The 25,837-nt window shown below is 51.6% G+C and overlaps 1 protein-coding gene across 4 annotated transcripts in view; it reads left to right on the forward strand.

Moving 5' to 3' along the window:
• The window catches only part of LOC112259323 (tectonin beta-propeller repeat-containing protein 1), a 30,738-nt gene that overhangs the window by 2,881 nt on the left and 2,020 nt on the right, over window positions 1-25,837 (forward strand). For 2 of the 4 annotated variants that reach the window (XM_024434047.2, XM_024434040.2), the window contains exons 2-23: window positions 1,416-1,648; window positions 3,917-4,099; window positions 10,897-11,019; window positions 11,180-11,305; window positions 11,482-11,656; window positions 11,921-12,021; window positions 12,345-12,446; window positions 12,675-12,826; window positions 13,205-13,794; window positions 14,022-14,167; window positions 16,997-17,158; window positions 17,267-17,416; window positions 17,697-17,854; window positions 21,466-21,593; window positions 23,353-23,552; window positions 23,699-23,778; window positions 23,933-23,989; window positions 24,373-24,547; window positions 24,651-24,786; window positions 25,078-25,170; window positions 25,294-25,400; window positions 25,543-25,662. In XM_024434047.2, the coding sequence (XP_024289815.1) occupies window positions 1,424-1,648; window positions 3,917-4,099; window positions 10,897-11,019; window positions 11,180-11,305; window positions 11,482-11,656; window positions 11,921-12,021; window positions 12,345-12,446; window positions 12,675-12,826; window positions 13,205-13,794; window positions 14,022-14,167; window positions 16,997-17,158; window positions 17,267-17,416; window positions 17,697-17,854; window positions 21,466-21,593; window positions 23,353-23,552; window positions 23,699-23,778; window positions 23,933-23,989; window positions 24,373-24,547; window positions 24,651-24,786; window positions 25,078-25,170; window positions 25,294-25,400; window positions 25,543-25,662 (3,489 nt within the window). In that variant the 5' untranslated portion in view covers window positions 1,416-1,423. Of the gene's footprint in view, window positions 1-1,415; window positions 1,649-2,803; window positions 2,910-3,916; window positions 4,100-4,746; window positions 5,587-10,896; window positions 11,020-11,179; window positions 11,306-11,481; window positions 11,657-11,920; window positions 12,022-12,344; window positions 12,447-12,674; window positions 12,827-13,204; window positions 13,795-14,021; window positions 14,168-16,996; window positions 17,159-17,266; window positions 17,417-17,696; window positions 17,855-21,465; window positions 21,594-23,352; window positions 23,553-23,698; window positions 23,779-23,932; window positions 23,990-24,372; window positions 24,548-24,650; window positions 24,787-25,077; window positions 25,171-25,293; window positions 25,401-25,542; window positions 25,663-25,837 lie in introns of those variants that run through there. The other 2 variants (XM_024434050.2, XM_024434056.2) reach the window with 2 other exon arrangements.

A 25,837-nucleotide genomic window follows, 5' to 3' on the forward strand; every position in this document is an offset into this window, starting at 1 on the left:
GAAATGCTGTGCGTCTTTAATAGCACCAACGCACCACAGGGTGCTCACAATAGTTACGTTCCCAAACACAGGGAATCAAAATGTACAACGGAAAAAATCACGACCAGGCACTAACACGTACCTCTACAACAGAGCCGAAGGTTACACTGAAATAATCCCGCACAACAACCAGGCGGGCCGGCTGTCTAATAAAGACAAACTAATTAAACATAAACAGGTGCTACCAATAAACATACAAGGAGGGGAGGAAAGACAATCAGTGGCAGCTAATAGGCCGGTGACGACGACCGCCGAGCGCCACCCACCCGGGAAGGGGAACCACCCTCGGTCGGACTCGTGACAGTTGCACATAAAATACTATTAAAACACCAGGAAATCAGCTTCTACGTGATTTAAGTTTAAGGAATCAGTTCCCAAGTATTCCCACACATCATATACAAAAATTGCAAGGTTTGAAATTATTATGTTTTAGTCAAATATTATATATTTTTGGGCTTCTTGTGGTTGATTTGCAGTGTACAAATTATGTGTAATTATGTTGTGCCCCCCCAAATCAGGCCTGCTAGCTAGCCTAGCTTAGCCTAGCTAAATGTTTTATTTTTATTATTTCAAATCAAATCAAAATATTTAACACTTATTTAACTAGGCAAGTCAGTTAAGAACAAATTGTTATTCACAAATGGCCTACCAAAAGGCCTTCTGCGGGGATGGGGGCTGGATTAAAACTACTACTAATAATAATAATATAATGTAGGACAAAACACACATCACGACAAGAGACAACACAACATTAGACATAAGAGACATAAGACAACAACATAGCAAGGCTGCAACACATGACAACACAGCATGGTAGCAACACAACATGACAACAACATGGTAGCAACACAACATGGCACCAGCACAACATGGTAGCAGCACAAAACATGGTACAAAAATGATTGGGCACAGACAACAGCACAAAACGCAAGAAGGTAGAGACAACAATACATCACACAAAGCAGCCACAACTGTCAGAGTGTTTGTGCAGCTCGTTCCAGTCGCTAGCTGCAGCAAACTGAAAATACGAGCGACCCAGGGATGTGTGTGCTTTGGGGACCTTTAACAGAATGTGACTGGCAGAACGGTTGTTGTATGTGGAGGATGAGGGCTGCAGTAGATATCTCAGATAGGGGGGAGTGAGGCCTAAGAGGGTTTTATAAATAAGCATCACCAGTGGGTTTTGCGTCAAGTATGCAGAGATGACCAGTTTACAGAGGTGTATAGAGTGCAGTGATGTGTCCTATAAGAAGCATTGGTGGCAAATCTGATGGCCTGCTGGCTTGACCCTGAGGTAAATGTCCTTATTTTTAGACCGAACAGTTGAATCTTTTAAATGAAAGCAGTGCATCTTACTTTAGTACGTCTCTCCTTAGGCCTGAACATGCCTGTGTCCCTGCTGTGGGCAGTGGATGTGTATGGGCGTGTGTACAGCTTGTCCACCAGAGGGCAGCAGTGGGAGCAATGTCGTGATGCTGTGTTAGAGTTTAAAAGGGTGACGGCCGTGCAGCAGTGTTGCTGGGGTATCGCCTGTGACCATCACATCTACCTGAATGTCCACTCTAGTGATGTTCCCATACGCTACCAGGAGGAGACATTCGAGAACCAGGTACAGGGTGCGTGTGTGTGTGGCGGTGGAGGGTGGGCTGTGTGTGTGTGTGGCGGTGGAGGGTGGGCTGTGTGTGTGTGGGGCGGGGGAGGGTGGGCTGTGTGTCTGTGGTGCGGGGGGAGGGTGGGCTGTGTGTATGTGGGGCGGGGGGAGGGTGGGCTGTGTGTGTGGGGTGGGGGAGGGTGGGCTGTGTGTGTGTGGGGTGGGGTGGGGGAGGGTGGGCTGCGGGGGAGGGTGGGCTGTGTGTGTGTGGGGCGGGGGGGGTGGGCTGTGTGTGTGTGGGGCGGGGGAGGGTGGGCTGTGTGTGTGTGTGTGTGTGACTGTGTGTCTGTCTGTGCCTGTGTTTGTGCTTCTCTTGCACCTGATGCATTTATGGTTCTTGTAACCCTCTCTCCCCTCCCTCTCTCTCTCTCCCTCCCTCTCTCTCTCTCTCTCTCTCTCTCAATTCAATTCAGTTTCAATTCCAGGGCTTTATTGGCATGGAAAACATATGTTAACATTGTAAAAACAAGTGAAGTAGATAATAAACAATAAATATTTGCAGTAAACATTAGACTCTCAGAAGTTCCAAAAGAATAAAGACATTTCAAGTGTCATATTGTCTATACACAGTGTTGTAACAATGTGCAAATAGTTAAAGTACAAAAGGGAAAATATTGGGTTGTATTTACAATGGTGTTTGTTCTTCACTGGTTTTCTTGTGGCAACAGGTCACAAATCTTGCTGCTGTGATGACACACTGTGGTATTTCACCCAGTAGATATGTGATATCAAAATTGGGTTTGTTTTATAACTCTTTGTGGATCTGTGTAACCTGAGGGAAATATGTGTCTCTAATATGGTCATAGATTTGGCAGGAGGTTAGGAAGTGCAGCTCAGTTTCCATCTCATTTTGTGAGTAGTGTGCATATAGCCTGTCTTCTCTTGAGAGCCATGTCTGTCTACGGCGGCCTTTCTCTATAGCAAGGCTATGCTCACTGAGTCTGTACATAGTCAAAGCTTTCCTTAAGTTTGGGTCAGTCACTGTGGTCAGGTATTCTGGCAAGGTGTACTCTCTGTTTAGGGCCAAATAGCATTCTAGTTTACTCCATTTTTTTGTTAATTCTTTCCAATGTGTCAAGTAATTATCTTTTTGTTTTCTCATGATTTGTTTAGGTCTAATTGGGTTGCTGTTCTAAGGCTCTGTGGGGTCTGTTTGTGTTTGTGAACAGAGCCCCAAGACCAGCTTGCTTAGGGGACTCTTCTCCAGGTTCATCTCACTGTAGGTGTTGGCTTTGCAAATTTGCAAATAAATTCATTAAAAATCCTACAATGTGATTTTCTGGATTTTTTTCTTCTCATTTTGTCTGTCATAGTTGAAGTGTACCTATGATGAAAATTACAGGCCTCTCTCATCTTTTTAAGTGGGAGAACTTGCACAATTGGTGGCTGACAATACTTTTTTTGCCCCACTGTATATGTTGAAGAGGATGGGGCTTAAGCTGCATCCCTTTCTCACCCCCCGGCCCTGTGGAAAGAAATGTGTTTGCCTTTTGCCCGTTTTAACCCCAAACTTGTTGTTTGTGTACATTGAATTTCTAATGTTGTATGTTTTCCCCCAACACCACTTTCCATCAACTTGTATAGACCCTCATGCCAAATAGAGTCAAAAGCTTTTTGAAATCAACAAAGCATGAGAAGACTTTGCCTATGTTTTTTTGTATGTTTGTCAATTAGGGTGTGCCGGGTGAATACGTGGCCTGTTGTCAAGTCATTTGGTAAAAAGTACACTTGACCTTTGCTCAGTACATTTTCTTTACTGTGGAAATGAACTAGTCTGCTGTTAATGATAATGCAGCGGATTTTCCCAACGTTGTTGTTGACACATCCCACATCCCATTGGGGTCAAATTTGTCTCCACTTTCGTGGATTGGGGTGATCAGTCCTTGGTTCCAAATATTGGGGAAGATGCCAGAGCTAAGGATGATGTTGAAGAGTTTATGTATAGCCAATAGGAATTTGTGGTCTGTATATTTTATATTTCATTGAGGATACCATCAACACCACAGGTTTTTTTGGGTTGGAGGGTTTGGGGCCGTTATTGGGAGTCCCATAGGATGGTGCACAATTGACCCAGTGTCGTCCGGGTTTGGCTGGAGTAGGCCGTCATTGTAAATAAGAATTTGTTCTTAACTGACTTGCCTAGTTAAATAAAAGTTCAATTAAAAAAATTAATAATAATACAAATAAATATATATATATCTCCCTCTATCTCTCTTTCTCTCTCAGCGATGGAATCCCATGGATAACTTCTCGGATCACTTGTTGCCGAGCGACCGCTGGCAGTGGAGTAACATCACAGGACTGGAACACCAACCCCTTGACAGCTTCTTTCTTCCCTCGACCAACTGGGAGTGGGAGGGGGACTGGTACATTGACGAAAACTTTGGAGGAGAGCCCACAGAGAAAGAAGTGAATGTTCTCTCTCTTTCTGTCTTTCTCTCTTTTCTGTATCTTTCTCTCTCCTCTCTTGCCTCCTCCATTTTATATGTCCCCTCTATCTCTATTCTCTCCCTCTCTCTTTCTCTTTCTCTCTTTCCCTCTCTCTCCTTCTCTCTCCCTCTCTCTTTCCCTCTCTCCTTCTCTCTCCTTCTCTCTCTCTCCCTCCCTCTCTCTTTCCCTCTCTCTCCTTCTCTCTCCTCCCCTCCCTCTCCTCTCTCTAATTCTCCCTCTCTCTCTCTCCCTCTTTCTCTCTCTCCCTCTCTCCTTCTCTCTCTCCCTCTCTCTCTCCCTCTCTCCTTCTCTCTCTCTCCCTCTCTCTTTCCCTCTCTCTCTTCTCTCTCTCTCCCCCTCTCTTTCCTTCTCTCCTCTCTCCTCCCCTCCCTCTCCTTTCCTAATTCTCCCTCTCTCTCCTTTTCTCTCTCCCTCTCTCCTTCTCTCTCTCTCTCTCTCCTTCTCTCTCTCCCTCTCTCTTTCCCTCTCTCCTTCTCTCTCTCTTCTCTCTCCCCTCCCTCTCCTCTCTCTAATTATCTCTCTCCCTCTCTCTCCTTCTCTCTCTCCTTCTCTCTCTCCCTCTCTCTTTCCTTCTCTCCTCTCTCCTCCCCTCCCTCTCCTCTCTCTAATTATCTCTCTCCCTCTCTCTCCTGCTCTCTCTCCATCTCTCCTTCTCTCTCTACCTCTCTCTGTCTTTCTTCCCTCCCTCTCTGTCATTGTCTTACCCCTCACATACAGTGATCTCCAACAGTAGACTAGCTAGGTTTCCATCCAATTGGTGACAGATTTTCATTCCAATACTCTAAAATCTGCATAAAACAATATGCCCATTTTCCCACCAGAGATGTTTCCATCAAACAGACTTTTTGCAGATGAAATGATGTGCATGATGATGTAGTGCACATGAAAACAACTTTTTACATTCATTTCCCATGTACCATCATTCATTTCCCATGTACCATCATTCATTTCCCATGTACCATCACATTTTCAAATGTACTGATGGTTTTGTCACAAAAACTGTTGCATTGTATAGAAAATGTGTCCACTCTGGTCTTGGCACTTGTGCTCTAGCCAACAGCTGGCTGATACAGTGGGCAGGCTACCTACAGTATGAGATTATTATTCATAAGAGTGATCATCATGTCACCAGAATAAGAACCTCAATAAGTATTGGAAAGGAGCATGAAGCTCATCACCGTGCACTTTCACCACCCTGTGAAGTTCATCATAACTTATTTCATCTGTAGCCTAATAAACTGCATGCTTCCTCGAGTCATAGTGGGAGGGCCACACAACATATCATCGATATCATGGTTATTTTCACTGCTATTTCTCGCATAATTAATTTTACAGACAAAAAGATCCCAACATGTCGAAAGAACAAATTGTCTGCCGGCATTTATAAAATTGTACCCTCATTTCATGTTTCCATCAGCCCCGCCTGGACTTTTTCCATGCGTCAGGTAATTCATCTGCATGAAATGTTTGGATGGAGTGTACTTAGTGACACATTGTTGTTGTTTTGGTCCTGTACTCCAACACTTTGGATTTGAAATGATACAATGACTGCAAGGTTAAATTGCAGACTGGCAGATTTAATTTGAGGGTATTTTCATCCATATCGGGTGATTACAGCACTGTTTGTACCCAGTCCCCCCGTTTTAGGCGAACAAAAATATTGGGACTTTCACACCCTGACCATAGTTTGCTTTGTATGTTTCTATGTTTTGGTTGGTCAGGGTGTGATCTGAGTGGGCATTCTATGTTGGATGTCTTGTTTGTCTATTTCTATGTCTGGCCTGATATGGTTCTCAATCAGAGGCAGGTGTTAGTCATTGTCTCTGATTGGGAACCATATTTAGGTAGCCTGGGTTTCACTGTGTGTTTGTGGGTGATTGTTCCTGTCTTTGTGTTTGCACCAGATGGGACAGTTTTAGGTTTTTTTCACGTTTGTTGTTTTTGTTAGTTATCTCATGTGTAGTGTCTTTATAAATGAAAGAACATGAATAACCACCACGCTGCATTTTGGTCTGCCTCTACTTCACCTAAAGAAAGCCGTTACAGAATCACCCACCACAACAGGACCAAGCGGCGTGGTAACGAGCAGCAGCAGGAGCAGCGTAATAAGGACTTCTGGACTTGGGAAGAAATCCTCGACGGGAGAGGACCCTGGGCCAAGCCATGGGAGTGTCGCCGCCCCAAGGAGCAGCAGGAGAAACGGCAGCAGGAGCAGCGAGAGGAATGGACATGGGAGGACGAATTGGACGGGGAAGGACCCTGGGCTCAGCCTGGAGAATATCGCCGCCCCAAAGAAGAACTGGAGGCGGCGAAAGCGGAGAGGCGCTGGTATGAGGAGGCAGCACGGCTGCGTGGATGGAAGCCCGAGAGTCAGCCCCAAAAATGTCTTGGGGGGGGGCACACAGGATGTGTGGCGAAGCCAGGTAGGAGACCTGCGCCAATTTCCTGTGCTTACCAGGGGGCTGGAGAGACCGGGCAGGCACCGTGTTATGCTGTGAAGCGCACGGTGTCCCCAGTGTGGGTGCATAGCCCGGTGCGGTACATTCCAGCTCCGCGTATCGGCCGGGCTAGAGTGGATGAGCACCAGGCTGTCTCTCCAGCTCATCCTTACAGGGGCTCCCGCCTCTCCAGCGCTGCCGGAGCCTTCCTCCTCTCCAGCGCTGCCGGAGCCCCTCAGCCCAGAGGCCCCAGAGCCCCTTCAGCCCAGAGCCCCTTCAGCCCAGAGCCCCTTCAGCCCAGAGCCCCTTCAGCGCCAGAGGCCCCTCAGCGCCAGAGGCCCCTCAGCGCCAGAGGCCCCTCAGCGCCAGAGGCCCCTCAGCGCCAGAGGCCCTCAGCGCCAGAGCCCCTCAGCGCCAGAGCCCCTCAGCGCCCAGAGGCGCCAGAGCCCAGAGGCGCCCAGAGCCCAGAGGAGCCCAGAGGCGCCCAGAGCCCAGAGGAGCCCAGAGGCGGCCAGAGCCCAGAGGAGGCCAGAGCCCAGAGGAGCCCAGAGGAGCCCAGAGGCGGCCAGAGCCCAGAGGAGCCCAGAGGAGCCCAGAGGCGGCCAGAGCCCAGAGGAGCCCAGAGCGGCCAGAGCCCAGAGGAGCCCAGAGGAGCCCAGAGGCGGCCAGAGGAGCCCAGAGGCGGCCAGAGGAGCCCAGAGGCGGCCAGAGCCGCCCAGAGCCCAGAGGAGCCCAGAGGCGGCCAGAGCCCAGAGGAGCCCAGAGGCGGCCAGAGCCCAGAGGAGCCCAGAGGAGCCCAGAGGCGGGCCAGAGCCCAGAGGAGCCCAGAGGAGCCCAGAGGCGGCCAGAGCCCAGAGGAGCCCAGAGGCGGCCAGAGCCCAGAGGAGCCCAGAGGCGGCCAGAGCCCAGAGGAGCCCAGAGGCGGCCAGAGGCGGCCAGAGGCGGCCAGAGGCGGCCAGAGGCGGCCAGAGGCGGCCAGAGGCGGCCAGAGCCCAGAGCCCAGAGGAGCCCAGAGGCGGCCAGAGCCCAGAGGAGCCCAGAGGAGCCCAGAGGAGCCCAGAGGCGGCCAGAGCCCAGAGGAGCCCAGAGGAGCCCAGAGGCGGCCAGAGCCCAGAGGGAGCCCAGAGGCGGCCAGAGCCCAGAGGAGCCCAGAGGCGGCCAGAGCCCAGAGGAGCCCAGAGGCGGCCAGAGCCCAGAGGAGCCCAGAGGCGGCCAGAGCCCAGAGGAGCCCAGAGGCGGCCGGAGCCCAGAGGCGGCCGGGCCCAGAGGGCGGCCAGAGCCCAGAGGCGGCCAGAGCCCAGAGGGAGCCCAGAGGCGGCCAGAGCCCAGAGGAGCCCAGAGGCGGCCAGAGCCCAGAGGAGCCCAGAGGCGGCCAGAGCCCAGAGGAGCCCAGAGGCGGCCAGAGCCCAGAGGAGCCCAGAGGCGGCCAGAGCCCAGAGGAGCCCAGAGGCGGCCAGAGCCCAGAGGAGCCCAGAGGCGGCCAGAGCCCAGAGGAGCCCAGAGGCGGCCAGAGCCCAGAGGAGCCCAGAGGCGGCCAGAGCCCAGAGGAGCCCAGAGGCGGCCAGAGCCCAGAGGAGCCCAGAGGCGGCCAGAGCCCAGAGGAGCCCAGAGGCGGCCAGAGCCCAGAGGAGCCCAGAGGCGGCCAGAGCCCAGAGGAGCCCAGAGGCGGCCAGAGCCCAGAGGAGCCCAGAGGCGGCCAGAGCCCAGAGGAGCCCAGAGGCGGCCAGAGCCCAGAGGAGCCCAGAGGCGGCCAGAGCCCAGAGGAGCCCAGAGGCGGCCAGAGCCCAGAGGAGCCCAGAGGCGGCCAGAGCCCAGAGGAGCCCAGAGGCGGCCAGAGCCCAGAGGAGCCCAGAGGCGGCCAGAGCCCAGAGGAGCCCAGAGGCGGCCAGAGCCCAGAGGAGCCCAGAGGCGGCCAGAGCCCAGAGGAGCCCAGAGGCGGCCAGAGCCCAGAGGAGCCCAGAGGCGGCCAGAGCCCAGAGGAGCCCAGAGGCGGCCAGAGCCCAGAGGAGCCCAGAGGCGGCCAGAGCCCAGAGGAGCCCAGAGGCGGCCAGAGCCCAGAGGAGCCCAGAGGCGGCCAGAGCCCAGAGGAGCCCAGAGGCGGCCAGAGCCCAGAGGAGCCCAGAGGCGGCCAGAGCCCAGAGGAGCCCAGAGGCGGCCAGAGCCCAGAGGAGCCCAGAGGCGGCCAGAGCCCAGAGGAGCCCAGAGGCGGCCAGAGCCCAGAGGAGCCCAGAGGCGGCCAGAGCCCAGAGGAGCCCAGAGGCGGCCAGAGCCCAGAGGAGCCCAGAGGCGGCCAGAGCCCAGAGGAGCCCAGAGGCGGCCAGAGCCCAGAGGAGCCCAGAGGCGGCCAGAGCCCAGAGGAGCCCAGAGGCGGCCAGAGCCCAGAGGAGCCCAGAGGCGGCCAGAGCCCAGAGGAGCCCAGAGGCGGCCAGAGCCCAGAGGAGCCCAGAGGCGGCCAGAGCCCAGAGGAGCCCAGAGGCGGCCAGAGCCCAGAGGAGCCCAGAGGCGGCCAGAGCCCAGAGGAGCCCAGAGGCGGCCAGAGCCCAGAGGAGCCCAGAGGCGGCCAGAGCCCAGAGGAGCCCAGAGGCGGCCAGAGCCCAGAGGAGCCCAGAGGCGGCCAGAGCCCAGAGGAGCCCAGAGGCGGCCAGAGCCCAGAGGAGCCCAGAGGCGGCCAGAGCCCAGAGGAGCCCAGAGGCGGCCAGAGCCCAGAGGAGCCCAGAGGCGGCCAGAGCCCAGAGGAGCCCAGAGGCGGCCAGAGCCCAGAGGAGCCCAGAGGCGGCCAGAGCCCAGAGGAGCCCAGAGGCGGCCAGAGCCCAGAGGAGCCCAGAGGCGGCCAGAGCCCAGAGGAGCCCAGAGGCGGCCAGAGCCCAGAGGAGCCCAGAGGCGGCCAGAGCCCAGAGGAGCCCAGGGCGCCAGAGCCCAGAGGAGCCCAGAGGCGCCAGAGCCCAGAGGAGCCCAGAGGCGCCAGAGCCCAGAGGAGCGCCAGAGCCCAGAGCCCCAGAGGCCAGCCCAGAGGCGCCAGAGCCCCTCAGCCCAGAGGCGCCCGAGCCGCCGCCCCTCTGTCCCGAGCCGCCGCCCCTCTGTCCAGTGGGGTCATTAAGTAGGGTCGCCGTGGCTAGGAGGCCACGGAAGCGGACAAGGTGGGGGACTAAGACTACGGTGAAGTGGGGGCCACGTCCAGCACCAGAGCCGCCACCGCGGACAGATGCCCACCCAGACCCTCCCCAATAGGTTCAGGTTTTGCGGCCGGAGTCCGCACCTTGGGGGTGGGGTACTGTCACACCCTGACCATAGTTTGCTTTGTATGTTTCTATGTTTTGGTTGGTCAGGGTGTGATCTGAGTGGGCATTCTATGTTGGATGTCTTGTTTGTCTATTTCTATGTCTGGCCTGATATGGTTCTCAATCAGAGGCAGGTGTTAGTCATTGTCTCTGATTGGGAACCATATTTAGGTAGCCTGGGTTTCACTGTGTGTTTGTGGGTGATTGTTCCTGTCTTTGTGTTTGCACCAGATGGGACAGTTTTAGGTTTTCTCACGTTTGTTGTTTTTGTTAGTTATCTCATGTGTAGTGTCTTTATAAATTAAAGAACATAACCACCACGCTGCATTTTGGTCCGACTCTACTTCATCTAAGGAAAGCCGTTACAGGGACAAATTCACTTATGTGAATTAATGTCGTGAAAAGTGAAGTATTTGGTCCCATATTGATAGCGCCCAATGACCACATCAAGCGTGTAACTTTACAGTTTTTGAATGCATTTGCTGTTTGTTTTGGTTGTGTTTCAGATTATTTTGTTCCCAGTAAAAATGAATGGTAAATAACAGTGTCATTATGGAGTCCCTTTTATTGTAGATAAGAATAGAATATTTCTAAACACTTCTACATTAATGTGGATGCTACGGTGATTCAAGATAATCCTGAATGAATCTTGAATAATGATGAGCGATAAAGTTAGAGGGTCAAATATTATACACCCAAGACATGCTAACCTCTCACCATTACCAATATCAGGGGAGGTTAGCAAAAACAACTTTCTACTATAATACACATATAAGTGAATTTGACACAGGACTTTTGGTTTCCTAAAATGGGGGGACTATTTACAAAAAGTAATTTCTAAACGGTTCACCCGATAATGATGAAAATACCCTCAAATTAAAAAGCTGACAGTTTGCACTTTAACCTCATAGCCATTGTATCATTTCAAATCCAAAGTGCTGGAGTACAAAGCCAAAACAACGTGTCAGTGTCCTAATACCGTTGAAACTCACTATACATGCTGATTCATGTGTGAATGGGTCTGTCTGTGTGTCTGCAGGGTTGGACCTATGCCATAGACTTCCCTGCCACCTACACCAAAGACAAGAAGTGGAACTCATGTGTCCGTCGCAGGCGATGGATCCGCTACAGGAGGTACAAGGCCACAGACACCTGGGCCAAGGTGTGTATTTGGAGAAATATAATCACCTGCCACAACCAGGATGTAACTGTGTACCTCTGCAGTGTACAGGCTTGTATTGTACTCATCATGTACCGTAGTTTACAGTATGTGTGTGTGTTTGTGTGTGTGTGTTGACCTCTCTCTCTCTCTCTGTTACCAGATCCCATCAGAGGGTCACAGTGGTCCCCTTCCAGACCCCTTTAATGACATCAGCTGTGGAGGCTGGGAGATCAGTGAGGAGCCCAGGGGGAGGTTGTCTCTGTGGGCCGTCTCTCTACAGGGCAAGGTAACACACACACTAAAACATACACACACATTAACACATACACAAACACACACTAACACACAGACACACACAGCTCAGAGGGGGAGGTCATATCTTCAGAGATCACAAAACACTGCCAGGTTGTACATAACTCTAATATATTCCATTCATTTGATTGATTTGATCTGGGTCATTAGGTGTGGTTTCGTGAGGGTATCCACCACCACAGCCCAGAGGGGGATGGCTGGGAGGAGGTGTCTCTGCCTGGGGAGGTGGTGCAGATCAGCTGTGGTCCAGGGGACCTTGTCTGGGCCGTGCTCTGGGAGGGACAACTCATCGTCAGGGAGGGCATCACCAGAGACTGCCCACGAGGTGACTGGTTGACAGAGGAAGTGTGTGTATCCGTGGATGCGTATGTTAGAGAGACACAGAGAGACAGAATGCTTGTGTCTGTTTGTGTGTGTGTGTAATGGAGAGAGAGAGAGACAAAGCGAGAGAGAGGGAGAGAGATAAAGAGAGAGACAGAGAGAGAGAGCGAAAAGGAGAGAGCTAAAGAAAGAGAGAGATAGAGAGATGAAGAGAAAGAAAGAGTCTGATGGTCTCATGGCCCCATTACCCCTCTTCTCTCTCCGTCAGGCTCCTCCTGGGTAGTGGTGGACTCTCCCAACCCAGAGGCCGGGGCCATCCACGTAGCTGTGGGGGACAACGTAGTCTGGGCTGTCACCAAGGACAACAAGGTAAGACAATACCACTGAGTTTCCATAACTGAACACTAATTTATATGCTTCATTATTGGACATAATCATACTAATAGATTTAATTTAAATAGCACTTTTCATTACATGAAGAATCACAAAGACGCTTAAAAAATGAAACAAAAAACTGAATGTGAATTTATCGATGATAGTTAACGTGGAGCTGGACAATGATGAACATGAGCTAAAGGAAGAATTCAGGAAAAAAAACACATTTCATTTGAATTCCGCCACATGTCTACCTCTGGTTATGAATCATTCAGTCATGACTGTTTCCCTGATGATCTTCTGTCGATACCTGTTAGATATGGTACAGACGTGGCATCAACTCCTATAACCCCCGTGGTTCAGGCTGGATCGGGATGATCGGGGAGATGGTCATGATCAACGTGGGTCTCAACGACCAGGTAAGGAGCCATGACTTCATGTTTTCCTCTGCTTATTCAACTAATTATAACGTTCCCTTAGACTCTCATAGCCGAGCCTTATGGCATGGGCTTAAAATCATAAACTGTACATTCATTCATGAAGAAATTATTCATAATAATTAAAAGGCAGTTTAGTAATGGAAAACAAACACAGTGTCATGTTAGTTTCTTGTCTGGCTCTCGCCTCATGTGTTCTGTCCCATCCAGGTGTGGGGTATCAGCTGTGAGGACCGAGCAGTGTATTTCCGTCAGGGTGTGACCTCCAGTGAGTTGAGTGGTAAAGCCTGGAAGGCTGTCAACGTGCCCCGAGACGGAGACATCAGGTCCCACTCCTCCGCCAGCAGTAGCAGTCTGCACAGGTGGGCTGGGGACATGAACACACAGATAAACACACACACATTGTTTTCACTGCTTGGGCAACCTCGGCTACATAAAGCGATTAGCTAGGCTGTCTGCCAGCTAGGTGCTCTGTGTAATACTATCTCTCCCTCTCTCTCTCTCTCTCTCTCTCTCTCTCTCTCTCTCTCTCTCGCTCTCTCTCTCGCTCTCTCTTTCTCTCTCTCTTTCTCTCTGTCTCTCTGTCTGTCCCTCTGTCCGTCCCTCCCTCCCTCCCTCTCTCTGTCCGTCTGTCCGTCTCTCCCTCTCTCTGTCCGTCTGTCCATCTCTCCCTCTCTCTGTCCGTCTCTCCCTCTCTCTGTCCGTCTCTCCCTCTCTCCGTCCCTCCGTCTCTCTCTCAGTGCTGGTTGTTTCTTCAGTGGAGAGGTGCGAGCACAGTCTGTGATGAGTGAAGACTCAGACACAAAGAACGGTCCACAGAGGGCAGTCCTAGAAGTAGGGGCCTGTCCCTCCTCCCCTCCCCCCGATCCCCCTCCCGTTGACCCCGACGCCCCCAAACCACGCATCCCCAAGGTCACCAGCGACAGCTTCATCTCCGAGATGCTCTCTGACCGAAAGGTCAAACGGGAGGGGCCCACCACTGCCGTCACCGCCGGTCCCTCTATCCCAGAAGAGGAGGCCTCTCTTCGGGAAGCAGATGCCAAGTCCCCCCCTCTGGCCCTGGTTCTGTCCCCCAGCCTGTCTGGAGGGCCTGGGGACCCCCAATGGAGTAACGTGGACCTAGAAGAGACCCAGACTCACCTGGCTGTGGGGCCTGCTGGGGTGAGAGGGGACACGGCTGACACCTGTAGCCTGTCCTCTGTGGCCACCTACACCCTGTGTCAGGAGGAGCCGTATGGGGCGGATGAACATCCACTCTGGGCATGGGTCAGTGGAGGAGGCTGTGGTGTGGACTGTCACTCCCAGCTCAACTGGTTCAACTCTGCCACAGGTGAGACACATACTGTAGATATTGTATCGCCCTGAAATTCTATTTCTCCTGCATATCAAAAAAAGCCTAGCCATTTACAAAACTCCAGCTCCAATTACACCAGAATGCACCCTTCTGGCTGATGGAACAGTGTCCCTGTGCTTGTTATTGTTGTTGTTGAGCAACTGGAGTGTTTCCTCAGATGTTGTTTATAAAGATTTTGATCTTTGTCTATTTGTCTCTCCCAGCCCTGTCATCATCAGTCCAGTCCATGAGTCTGTCCATCAGTCCAGCCCAGACAGCTGCCTGGCGGAAACAGATCTTTGAGCAGCTCAGCGAACGCTCCAAGAGAGAGATGGACAACTTTAAACACTACGAACAGGCCATAGAACAGGTTGAACATTGAACGTCCTTACAACTTGAATGCTTGCAACTGCTTTTTCTGGTTGCCATGATGAAATGAGTTTGTTTATGACTTGTCCTATGTCCTTGTTGTATAGAGGCTCATTAGTCTCCCTCCCTTGTCCCCTCCTTCTCTCCCTCCTTCCCCTCCTCCTCCCTCCCCCCCCGTCCGTCACCTCCTTCTCTCCCTCCCTCCCCCTCCGTCCCCTCCTTCTCTCCCTCCCTCCCCCTCCGTCCCCTCCTTCTCTCCCTCCCTCCCCCTCCGTCCCCTCCTTCTCTCCCTCCCTCCCCCTCCGTCCCCTCCTTCTCTCCCTCCCTCCCCCCTCTGTCCCCTCCTTCTCTCCCTCCCTCCCTCCCCCTCCGTCCCTCCTTCTCTCCCTCCCTCCCCCTCCGTCCCTCCTTCTCTCCCTCCCTCCCCCTCCGTCACCTCCTTCTCTCCCTCCCTCCCCCTCCGTCCCCTCCTTCTCTCCCTCCCTCCCCCTCCGTCCCCTCCTTCTCTCCCTCCCTCCCCCTCCGTCCCCTCCTTCTCTCCCTCCCTCCCCCTCTTCGTCCCCTCCTTCCCTCCCTCCCCCTCCATCACCTCCTTCTCTCCCTCCCTCCCCCTCCGTCCCCTCCTTCTCTCCCTCCCTCCCCCTCCGTCCCCTCCTTCTCTCCCTCCCTCCCCCTCCGTCACCTCCTTCTCTCCTTCCCTCCCCCTCCGTCACCTCCTTCTCTCCCTCCCTCCCCCTCCGTCGCCTCCTTCTCTCCCTCCCTCCCCCTCCGTCGCCTCCTTCTCTCCCTCCCTCCCCCTCCGTCCCCTCCTTCTCTCCTTCTCCCCTCCCTCCCCCTCCGTCACCTCCTTCTCTCCCTCCCTCCCCCTCCATCCCCTCCTTCTCTCCCTCCCTCCCCCTCCGTCCCCTCCTTCTCTCCTTCTCTCCCTCCCTCCCCCTCCGTCACCTCCTTCTCTCCCTCCCTCCCCCTCCGTCCCCTCCTTCTCTCCCTCCCTCCCCCCTCCGTCACCTCCTTCTCTCCCTCCCTCCCCCTCCGTCCCCTCCTTCTCTCCCTCCCTCCCCCTCCGTCCCCTCCTTCTCTCCCTCCCTCCCCCTCCGTCCCCTCCTTCTCTCCCTCCCTCCCCCTCCGTCCCCCTCCGTCCCCTCCTTCTCTCCCTCCCTCCCCCCCTCCCCCTCCGTCCCCTCCTTCCCTCCCTCCCCCCCCTCCATCCCCTCCTTCTCTCCCTCCCTCCCCCTCCGTCCCCTCCTTCTCTCCCTCCCTCCCCCTCCGTCCCCTCCTTCTCTCCCTCCCTCCCCCTCCGTCACCTCCTTCTCTCCTTCCCTCCCCCTCCGTCACCTCCTTCTCTCCCTCCCTCCCCCTCCGTCCCCTCCTTCTCTCCCTCCCTCCCCCTCCGTCCCCTCCTTCTCTCCCTCCCTCCCCCTCCGTCCTCTCCTTCTCTCCCTCCCTCCCCCCCCCTCCGTCACCTCCTTCTCTCCCTCCCTCCCCCTCCATCCCCTCCTTCTCTCCCTCCCTCCCCCCTCCGTCCCTCCTTCTCTCCCTCCCTCCCCCTCCGTCCCCTCCTTCTCTCCCCCCTCCCCCTCCGTCCCTCCTTCTCTCCCTCCCTCCCCCTCCGTCCCCTCCTTCTCTCCCTCCCTCCCTCCCCCTCCGTCCCCTCCGTCCCCTCCTTCTCTCCCTCCCTCCCCCTCCGTCCCCTCCTTCTCTCCCTCCCTCCCCCTCCATCACCTCCTTCTCTCCCTCCCTCCCCCTCCGTCCCCTCCTTCTCTCCCTCCCTCCCCCTCCGTCCCCTCCTTCTCTCCCTCCCTCCCCCTCCGTCCCCTCCTTCTCTCCCTCCCTCCCCCTCCGTCCCCTCCTTCTCTCCCTCTCCTCCCCCCTCCCCCTCCGTCCCCTCCTTCTCCCCTCCCTCCCCCTCCATCTCTCCTCCTTCTCTCCCTCCCTCCCCCCCCTCCGTCCCCTCCTTCTCTCCCTCCCTCCCCCTCCGTCCCCTCCTTCTCTCCCTCCCTCCCCCTCCGTCCCTCCTTCTCTCCCTCCCTCCCCCTCCGTCCCTCCTTCTCTCCCTCCCTCCCCCTCCGTCCCCTCCTTCTCTCCCTCCCTCCCCCTCCGTCCCTCCTTCTCTCCCTCCCTCCCCCTCCGTCCCCTCCTTCTCTCCCTCCCCCCCTCCGTCCCCTCCTTCTCTCCCTCCCTCCCCCTCCGTCCCCTCCTTCTCTCCCTCCCCCTCCCCCTCCGTCCCCTCCCTCCCCTCCTTCTCTCCCTCCCTCCCCCCCCTCCGTCCCCTCCTTCTCTCCCTCCCCCCCCTCCATCCCCTCCTTCTCTCCCTCCCTCCCCCTCCGTCCCCTCCTTCTCTCCCTCCCTCCCCCCGTCCCCTCCGTCCCCTCCTTCTCTCCCTCCCTCCCCCTCCGTCACCTCCTTCTCTCCTTCCCTCCCCCTCCGTCCCCTCCTTCTCTCCCTCCCTCCCCCCTCCGTCGCCTCCTTCTCTCCCTCCCTCCCCCTCCGTCCCTCCTTCTCTCCCTCCCTCCCCCTCCGTCCTCTCCTTCTCTCCCTCCCTCCCCCCCCTCCGTCCTCTCCTTCTCTCCCTCCCTCCCCCCCCTCTCCGTCCCTCCTTCTCTCCCTCCCTCCCCCTCCGTCCCCTCCTTCTCTCCCTCCCTCCCCCTCTCCCTCCCTCCCCCCCTCCGTCCCCTCCTTCTCTCCCTCCCTCCCCCTCCGTCCCCTCCTTCTCTCCCTCTCTCCCCCTCCGTCCCTCCTTCTCTCCTTCCCTCCCCCCTCCCCCTCCGTCCCCTCCTTCTCTCCCTCCCCCCCCTCCGTCCCCTCCTTCTCTCCCTCCCTCCCCCCTCAGTCCCAGTCTGTATGGGTGAAGAAAGGGGCCATGCAGTGGTGGAGGGACTGGAAGCCCCATAAGTGGGTGGACGTGAGGTTTGCCCTGGAGCAGTTCTCAGGACCAGAGGGAAACCAGGATGGCATTCTCTTCCTCTACTACAACTTCAACGAGGAGAAGAAGGTGAGGGGAGGGCCACAGTGTGTGTGTGTGTGTGTGTATTTTGGGTGACCTGTAAATAGTTATTTATTCATCATTTTTCTCCCCTCCTCCTCTCCTCCCTCTATCCAGTACCTGCATGCATTCATCAACGAGGTGACTATCTTGGTGCCGGTGCTGAATGACTCCAAACACACGTTTGCCGTCTACACAGCAGAGAGGACCAAACAGAGGTGGCCTATCAGATTGGCTGCTGCCACCGAGCTGGAGATGCACGACTGGGTAGGTTATATGATCACTGTCTTACACCTGAACCAGACACACAGTACAAGTTCTCAATTTTCACAGAATATCATATGTTTATTCATAAGGAAATGTCATGCTAAATAAAGGATGGTGAAAGGGTTATTCCACGTTTAGTAAAGCATCAGATGTAAGGATCTTTTATATGACCCTATGTAGCATGACTTTGCCTCTATGTAGGGCTTATGAAGACTCTCTGCATGCTATCCTTTATAAGTTGTAGTCTGGGAATGTTTTGAGTGTCTCTCTGTATCCCCAGCTGGCCCTGCTGAGTGTGTCGTGCTGTGACTCCCGGGGGATCCAGGGTCCCCCCTCTAAACAGGCCCTCTGGTCAGTCACCTGTAAAGGAGATGTCTTTGTCTGTGAGCCTTCACCTAGCCTGGAGGCCTGTCCCTACCCCACACCCTGCGACCAGATGTAAGACACGTCCTCTGGGCTGTTATCGATGCTTTATAAAGGCTTGATAAAAACTATATGATGGATTTATTATTTGTAGATAAATAGATATTATATTAATCAGATGTATGCACTTAACAACTGAATAGTCTTGACTGTCTGAATATCTTTGACTGTCTGAATAGCCTTGAGTGTCTGAATAGTCATGACTGTCTGAATATCTTTGACTGTCTGAATAGCTTTGACTGTCTGAATAGCCTTGAATGTCTGAATAGCCTTGACTGTCTGAATAGCCTTGACTGTCTGAATAGCCTTGACTGTCTGAATAGCCTTGACTGTCTGAATAGCCTTGACTGTCTGTATAGCCTTGACTGTCTGAATAGCTTTGACTGTCTGAATAGTCTTGACTGTCTGAATAGCCTTGAGTGTCTGAATAGCCTTGAGTGTCTGAATAGTTTTGACTGTCTGAATAGCCTTGACTGTCTGAATAGCCTTGACTGTCTGAATAGCCTTGAGTGTCTGAATAGCCTTGACTGTCTGAATAGCCTTGACTGTCTGAATAGCCTTGACTGTCTGAATAGCCTTGACTGTCTGAATAGCCTTGAGCCTTGACTGTCTGATTTGTGTCTGAATAGCTTTGACTGTCTGAATAATCTTGACTCCGGTACGGCGAGGGGGGGCGGTCTGGGCGTATTTGTAAACAACAGCTGGTGCACGAAATCTAAGGAGGTCTCTAGATTTTGCTCGCCTGAAGTAGAGTATTTTGTGATAAATTGCAGGCCACACTACTTGCCTAGAGAGTTTTCAGCTATACTTTTCGTGGCTGTTAATTTACCACCACAGACAGATGCTGGCACTAAGACCGCACTCAGTCAGCTGTCTAAGAAAATAAGCAAACAGGAAACCACTCACCCAGAGGTGGAGCTCCTAGTGGCTGGAGACTTTAATGCAGGGAAACTTACCTTCTTGCGTCGAGCCATCCCGGATCCGGGATCGTGAATACAGCCTCAAGCTCATTACCATAACGCAACGTTAACTATTCATGAAAATCGCAAATGAAATGAAATTAATATGCTAGCTCTCAAGCTTAGCCTTTTGTTAACAACACTGTCATCTCAGATTTTCAAAATATGCTTCTCAACCATTGCAAAATAAGCATTTGTGTAACAGCTAGCGCGGCTAGCGTAGCATTTAGCGTTAGCATCAGCAGACAACATTTTCACAAAAAACAGAAAATCATTCAAATAAAATCATTACCTTTGAAGAACTTCAGATGTTTTCAATGAGGAGACTCTCAGTTAGATAGCAAATGCTCAGTTTTTCCTGAAAGATTATTTGTTTAGGAGAAATTGCTCCGTTTGGTGCGTCACGTTTGGGTACCAAAAAAAACGAAAATTCAGTCTTCAAAACGCCAAACTTTTTTCCAAATTAACTCCATTAATATCGACTGAAACATGGTAAACATTGTTTAGAATCAATCCTCAAGGTGTTTTTCACATACCTCTTCATGATATATCGTTCGTTGAAAGCCTCCTCTCTCCTCTCAATCACTGGATGACTGCGTGCAGCTTGTAGATTACGCACCAATTTAGACAAAGGACACCGGGCGGACCCCTGGTAAATGTAGTCTCTTATGGCCAATCTTCCAATGATATGCCTACAAATACGTCACAATGCTGCAGACACCTTGGAGAAACGATAGAAAGGGCAGGCTCATTCCCGGCGCATTCACAGCCATATAAGGAGACAATGGAAAACAGAGCTTCAAAAATTCTGCCCATTTCCTGGTTGAAGTTTCATCTTGGTTTCGCCTGTAGCATGAGTTCTGTGGCACTCACAGATAATATCTTTGCAGTTTTGGAAACCTTAGAGTGTTTTCTTTCCAAAGCCAATTATATGCATAGTCGAGCATCTTTTCATGACAAAATATTGCGCTTAAAACGGGCACGTTTTTTTATCCATAAATTAAAAGAGCGCCCCCTATATCCAAGAAGTTAAATCAGTTCTACCAAATTTCTATCAACATGTTAAATGTGCAACCAGAGGGGAAACAATTCTAGATCACCTGTACTCCACACACAGAGATGCATACAAAGCTCTCCCTCACCCTCCATTTGGTAAATTCGACCACAACTCTATCCTCCTGATTCCGGCTTACAAGCAAAAATTAAAGCAGGAAGCCCCAGTGACTCGGTCTATAAAAAAGTGGTCAGATGAAGCAGAGGAATTGAGGAATACACCACATCAGTCACTGGCTTTATCAATAAGTGCATTGAGGACATCGTCCCCAAAGTAACTGTACATACATACCCCAACCAGAAGCCATGGATTACAGGCAACAATCTCACTGAGCTAAAGGGTAGAGCTGCTGCTTTCAAGGTGCGGGACTCTTACTAAGAAGCTTAGAAGAAATCCTGCTATGCCCTGCGACGAACCATCATACAGGAATAGCGTCAATACAGGGCTAAGATTGAATCATACTACAACAGCTCCGACGCTCATCTTATGTGGCAGGGCTTGCAAACTATTACAGACTACAAAGGGAAGCACAGCCGCAAGCTGCCCAGTGACACAAGCCTACCAGACGTGCTAAATCACTTCTATCCTCGCTTCGAGGCTAGCAACACTGAGGCATGCATGAGAGCATCAGCTGTTCCGGACGACGGTGTGATCACAATCTGCATAGCCGACGTGAATAAGACCTTTAAACAGGTCAACATACACAAGTCTGCGGGGCCAGATGGATTACCAGGACGTGTGCTCCGGGCATGTGCTGACCAACTGGCAGGTGTCTTCACTGACATTTTCAACATGTCCCTGATTAAGTCTGTAATACCAACATGTTTCAAGCTGACCACCATAGTCCCTGTGCCCAAGAACACGAAGGCAACCTGCCTAAATGACTATAGACCCGTAGCACTCACGTCCATAGCCATGAAGTGCTTTGAAAGGCTGGTAACGGCTCACATCAACACCATTATCCCAGAAATCCTAGACCCACTCCAATTTGCATACCGCCCAAACAGATCCACAAATGGCTACCCAGACTATTTGTATTGTGTGCCTCCCCAACCCCTCTTTTACGCTGCTGCTACTCTCTGTCTATCATATATGCATAGTCACTTTATCTATACATTCATGTACATACTACCTCAATTAGGCTGACCAACCAGTGCTCCCGCACTTTGGCTAACCGGGCTATCTGCATTGTGTCCCGCCACCCACCACCCGCAAACCCCTCTTTTACGCTACTGCTACTCTCTTTTCATCATATATGCATAGTCACTTTAACCATATCTATATGTACATACTACCTCAATCAGCCTGACTAACCGGTGTCTGTATGTAGCCTCACTACTTTTATAGCCTCGCTACTGTATATAGCCTGTCTTTTTACAGTTGTTTTTATTTCTTTACTTACCTATTGTTCACCTAATGCCTGTTTTGCACTATTGGTTAGAGCCTGTAAGTAAGCAGTTCACTGTAATACACCTGTTGTATTCGACGCACGTGACAAATAAACTTTGATTTGATTTGACTGTATGAATAGCCTTGACTGTCTGAATAGCCTTTCATTTAAAATGTTATACTTTTCCTTACTTTGTCTTCAACCCCACGTTGTGTGTCTGCAGGTTCTGGCATCAGGTGGGGGGCCACCTGCGTCTGGTGGAGTGTAACAGTCTGGGGGTGGTGTGGGGGGTTGGCTACGACCACACTGTCTGGGTCTACACTGGCGGCTATGGAGGGGGATTCTTGCAGGGTAAACACACTAAATATACATTAAACATAAACCTACTGGACTGGACTTAAAGCATATGTAACAGTATAGCTTATGTCCCTCTTCTCGCCCCTACCTGGGCTCGAACCAGGGACCCTCTACACACATCAACAACAGCCACCCTCGAAGCATCGTGCCACAAAAGCCACGGCCCTTGCAGAGCAAGGGGAACAACTACTTCAAGGTCTCAGAGCGAGTGATGTCACCATTTGAAACGCTATTAGCGCACACCACCAACTAGCCATTTCACATCAGTTACACTCACGCCCCTTTTGACCTCCTCCTTTTCCGCAGCAACCAGTGATCCGGGTCAACAGCATCAATGTGAAAGTATAGCTTCCGTCCCTCTCCTCGCCCCGAACCAGGGACCCTCTGAACACATCAACCACAGTCACTCACGAAGCATCGTTATCCAACGCGCCACACAAGCCGCGGCCCTTGCAGAGCAAGGGAAACCACTACTTCAAGGTCTTTGAGCGAGTGACGTCACCGATTGAAACGCTATTAGCCCGCACCACCGCTAACTAGCTAGCCATTTCACATTGGTTACACATATGCTAAACATAAACCTACTGGCCTTGACTTAAAGCATACGCTAAACATAAACCTACTGGACTGGACTTAAAACATACGCTAAACATCAACCTACTGGACTGGACTTAAAACATACGCTAAACATAAACCTACTGGACTGGACTTAAAGCATACGCTAAATATAAACTTACTGGACTGGACTTAAACCATACCCTAAACATAAACCTACTGGACTGGACTTAACCTCTCTGGTACAAGTGGGACGGTAGCGTCCCACCTCGACAACAGCTAGTGAAATTGCAGTGCGCCAAATTCAAAACAACAGAAATCCCATAATTAAAATGTCTTGAACATAAAAGTATTATACACCATTTAAAAAATAAACTTCTTGTAAATCCAACCACAGTGTCCGATTTCAGTGGGCTATCTTCTGTATACCAACCCCTACCTTGTCACAACATAACTGATTGGCTCAAACACATTAAGAAGAAGGAAAGAAATTCCACAAATTAACTTTTAACAAGGCACAGCTGTTCATTTAAATGTATTCCAGGTGACTACCTCATGAATCTGGTTGAGAGAATGCCAAGAGTGTGCAAAGCTGTCATCAAGGCAAAGGGTGGCTACTTTGAAGAATCTCAAATATAAAATATATTTTGATTTGTTTGACTTTTTTGGTCACTACATGATTCCATATTTATTATTTCATAGTTTTGATGTCTTCACTATTATTCTAAAATGTAGAAAATAGTAAAATTAAAGAAAAATCTGAGTACTGTAGGTGTGTCCAAACTTTTGACTGGTACTGTAAGTGTTTTGACCTGTCCCCAAATTAATATAGTTGGTTCAGAGTTGGTTTTGGTATTTTAACCTGTGTGTCATGATCACGTCTAGTGTGGATAGACAAAATCAACAGGCTCATGTCCGGGGACAGTTTGGTTAGGGTGTAAGGGTATGTTTCAACAGGCCTGGGGCCAGTTTGGTCAGGGTGTAATGGTATGTTTCAACAGGCGTACACCCGGGGCCAGTTTGGTCAGGGTGTAAGGGTATGTTTCAACAGGCGCATGCCCAGGGCCAGTTTGGTCAGGGTGTAAGGGTATGTTTCAACAGGCGCATGCCCAGGGCCAGTTTGGTCAGGGTGTAAGGGTATGTTTCATGGCTGTTTTGTCTCAGCTCATGACTATAACCCCTCTCTTGTTTTTGTTAGGTCTGGCCAGCAGCACAGATAACATCTACACCCAGACAGATGTGAAGTGTGTCTACATTTATGAGAACCAGAGGTGGAACCCAGTCACAGGATATACCAACAGAGGCCTCCCAACAGACCGTTACATGTGGAGTGATGCAACAGGACTGCAGGAGTGTACCAAGGCCAACACCAAGCCTCCATCCCCTCATTGGACATGGGTGGGTACCAGTAACCGGACAAAACATTTCAATTTCACCCCAGGACAATATAACTTTTGAACCTGAACTAAATATGCACAGAGTGCCATTAGATGACTAAAATAGTCCTACAAAGTTTGTTCCGCTAACTGCTCTGTCTCTATCAGGTGGCAGACTGGGCCATTGACTACGGTATCTCTGGAGGGACAGACAGAGAGGGTTGGCAATATGCAGCTGATTTCCCAACGTGAGTGTATCTAACCTTCCCCAATACATATTCATTGGTCTATCTATCACATATCAAGTTGAATCTTTTCCCTGCATGAAAGTAGCCACGATATGTGTTTGTTTCTGTCACTATCATGTATTTTATCTCCCTCCCTCTGTATGTACTCTTCCAGGTCGTATCATGGCCACAAGACCTTGAAGGACTTTGTCCGTCGTAGGCGATGGGCCAGGTACTGTATGTTACCACACAACAATCGCCCTTTTCCCTCATCACTATTTGTTTAGTAAGCACACTATGGTCTGTCCTCAGTCTGCCCACTGTGTTTAAACAAGCCTGGGTTTGAGCTCTGGGGGAAAAATTGCCCGTAAGCTCAGATCTAGGATCAGCTTTACTCTACCTAAATCCTAACCTTTACCATTGGGGGAAGGAAACACAACAACTGATGTTAGATCAGTGTCTAGGGCAGAGTTCTTCAATCCTGGTCTTGGGGACCCACAGGGAGTGCATGTTTTTGCTCCAGCCCAGTATTTACACACCTAATTCAACTGTTGGTACACTGGTCTAGGTGTGACTTAACTCCTATTTGAACAACCCTTGTATTTCCTCTGACAGGAAGTGTAAACTGACCACCACAGGGCCGTGGCAAGAAGTCCCACCCATCCCGTTGAGTGACGTGACCATCATCCCTTGTGGAGCTCAGAGCATTGTTGAACCGATCCCTCTCTGGGCCATCAGTAACAAGGGAGACGTGCTCTGTAGACTGGGAGTCACCCTACTGACGCCTGCTGTGAGTCACACACACACACAATATGTAAACATACAACACACAAATCCACCATGAATATACAGACATTGTGGTTGATAACAGAAGTGGTTGCGTGTGTTTCTAGGGGACGTCATGGCTCCATGTGGGCACAGACCAGCCCTTTAAGTCTATCTCCATTGGTGGGGCCAACCAGGTGTGGGCCATTGCCAGGGATGGCTCTGCCTTCTACAGGGGCTCCGTGACCGCACAGAGCCCTTCAGGTCAGTCAGAGAATCACGCAGAACCCACCGTCTCTGACAGAACCCAGGGATTCTCCTTTCAGTCCTGTGTGTCTTACTGCTAATCAACAGTTCAGTCAAATCACTCAAATGTATTTCTGAAGTTGTTTTTAAATCAGCAGTTGTCACAAAGTGCTTTACAGTAATAGCTCAATGTTTGTTTTCGGGAGGAGCTTACCTCTCTCTGAGTTCTGGTTCCTATCACAGAGATGGACCTAATGATGAGAGAAGACTCTAATCACTGGCTGTTTAATGTACTATTGCCCCCTGTAGGAGACTGCTGGTACCACATCCCCTCTCCAGTCAGGCAGAAGCTCCAACAGGTGTCTGTAGGGAGGACGTCAGTCTACACAGTGGATCAACATGGTACTACAGACGAGAATGTCATGACTGACTATGACATGGACCTTTATTATTGTCAGACGTCTATTAGTTGAACCATCTCTTCTTTATTTTTGTCATGATTTTAATTTGGTGCTCTCCATCCAGGTAACCTGTGGTTCAGACAGGGCCTGACTCCTAGCTGCCCCCAGGGATCGTCATGGGAACACATCTCTAACAATGTACGCAAGGTCTCCGTAGGACCTCTGGACCAGGTGAGCAGAACATACAATCTAAAAACTGGGTGGTTGTTGTTGGCAGTAATGAATGATAATGACTTCCTCTTTTTTCAAAATTCTAACTTCTTGACATTGCACTGTGTTTAGTAACTCAACCCTTCTCGTTGTTGTTGTGTAGGTGTGGATCATAGCTGACAAGGTGCAAGGCAGCCACAGTCTGAGCTGTGGGACAGTCTGTCACCGTCTGGGGGTTCAGCCCATGGAGCCAAAGGGACAGTCGTGGGACTATGGCATCGGGGTGAGACCCTTAACCTTACCTCTAACCCTGACTCACCAACCTGCTTCTTGAGACACCAATGACTTTCAATGGAAAGGTTTTCTTGGTGGGGGGGCTGTCTGACTCTCTCTCTTTTTCTCTCTCGTTTTTTCTCTCTCTGTCTCTCTCTCTCTCTCTGTCTCTCCCTCTATTCTTA

Source organism: Oncorhynchus tshawytscha, linkage group LG27 (genome assembly GCF_018296145.1).
Source record: "Oncorhynchus tshawytscha isolate Ot180627B linkage group LG27, Otsh_v2.0, whole genome shotgun sequence".
NCBI classification, from domain to species: Eukaryota; Metazoa; Chordata; class Actinopteri; order Salmoniformes; family Salmonidae; genus Oncorhynchus; species Oncorhynchus tshawytscha.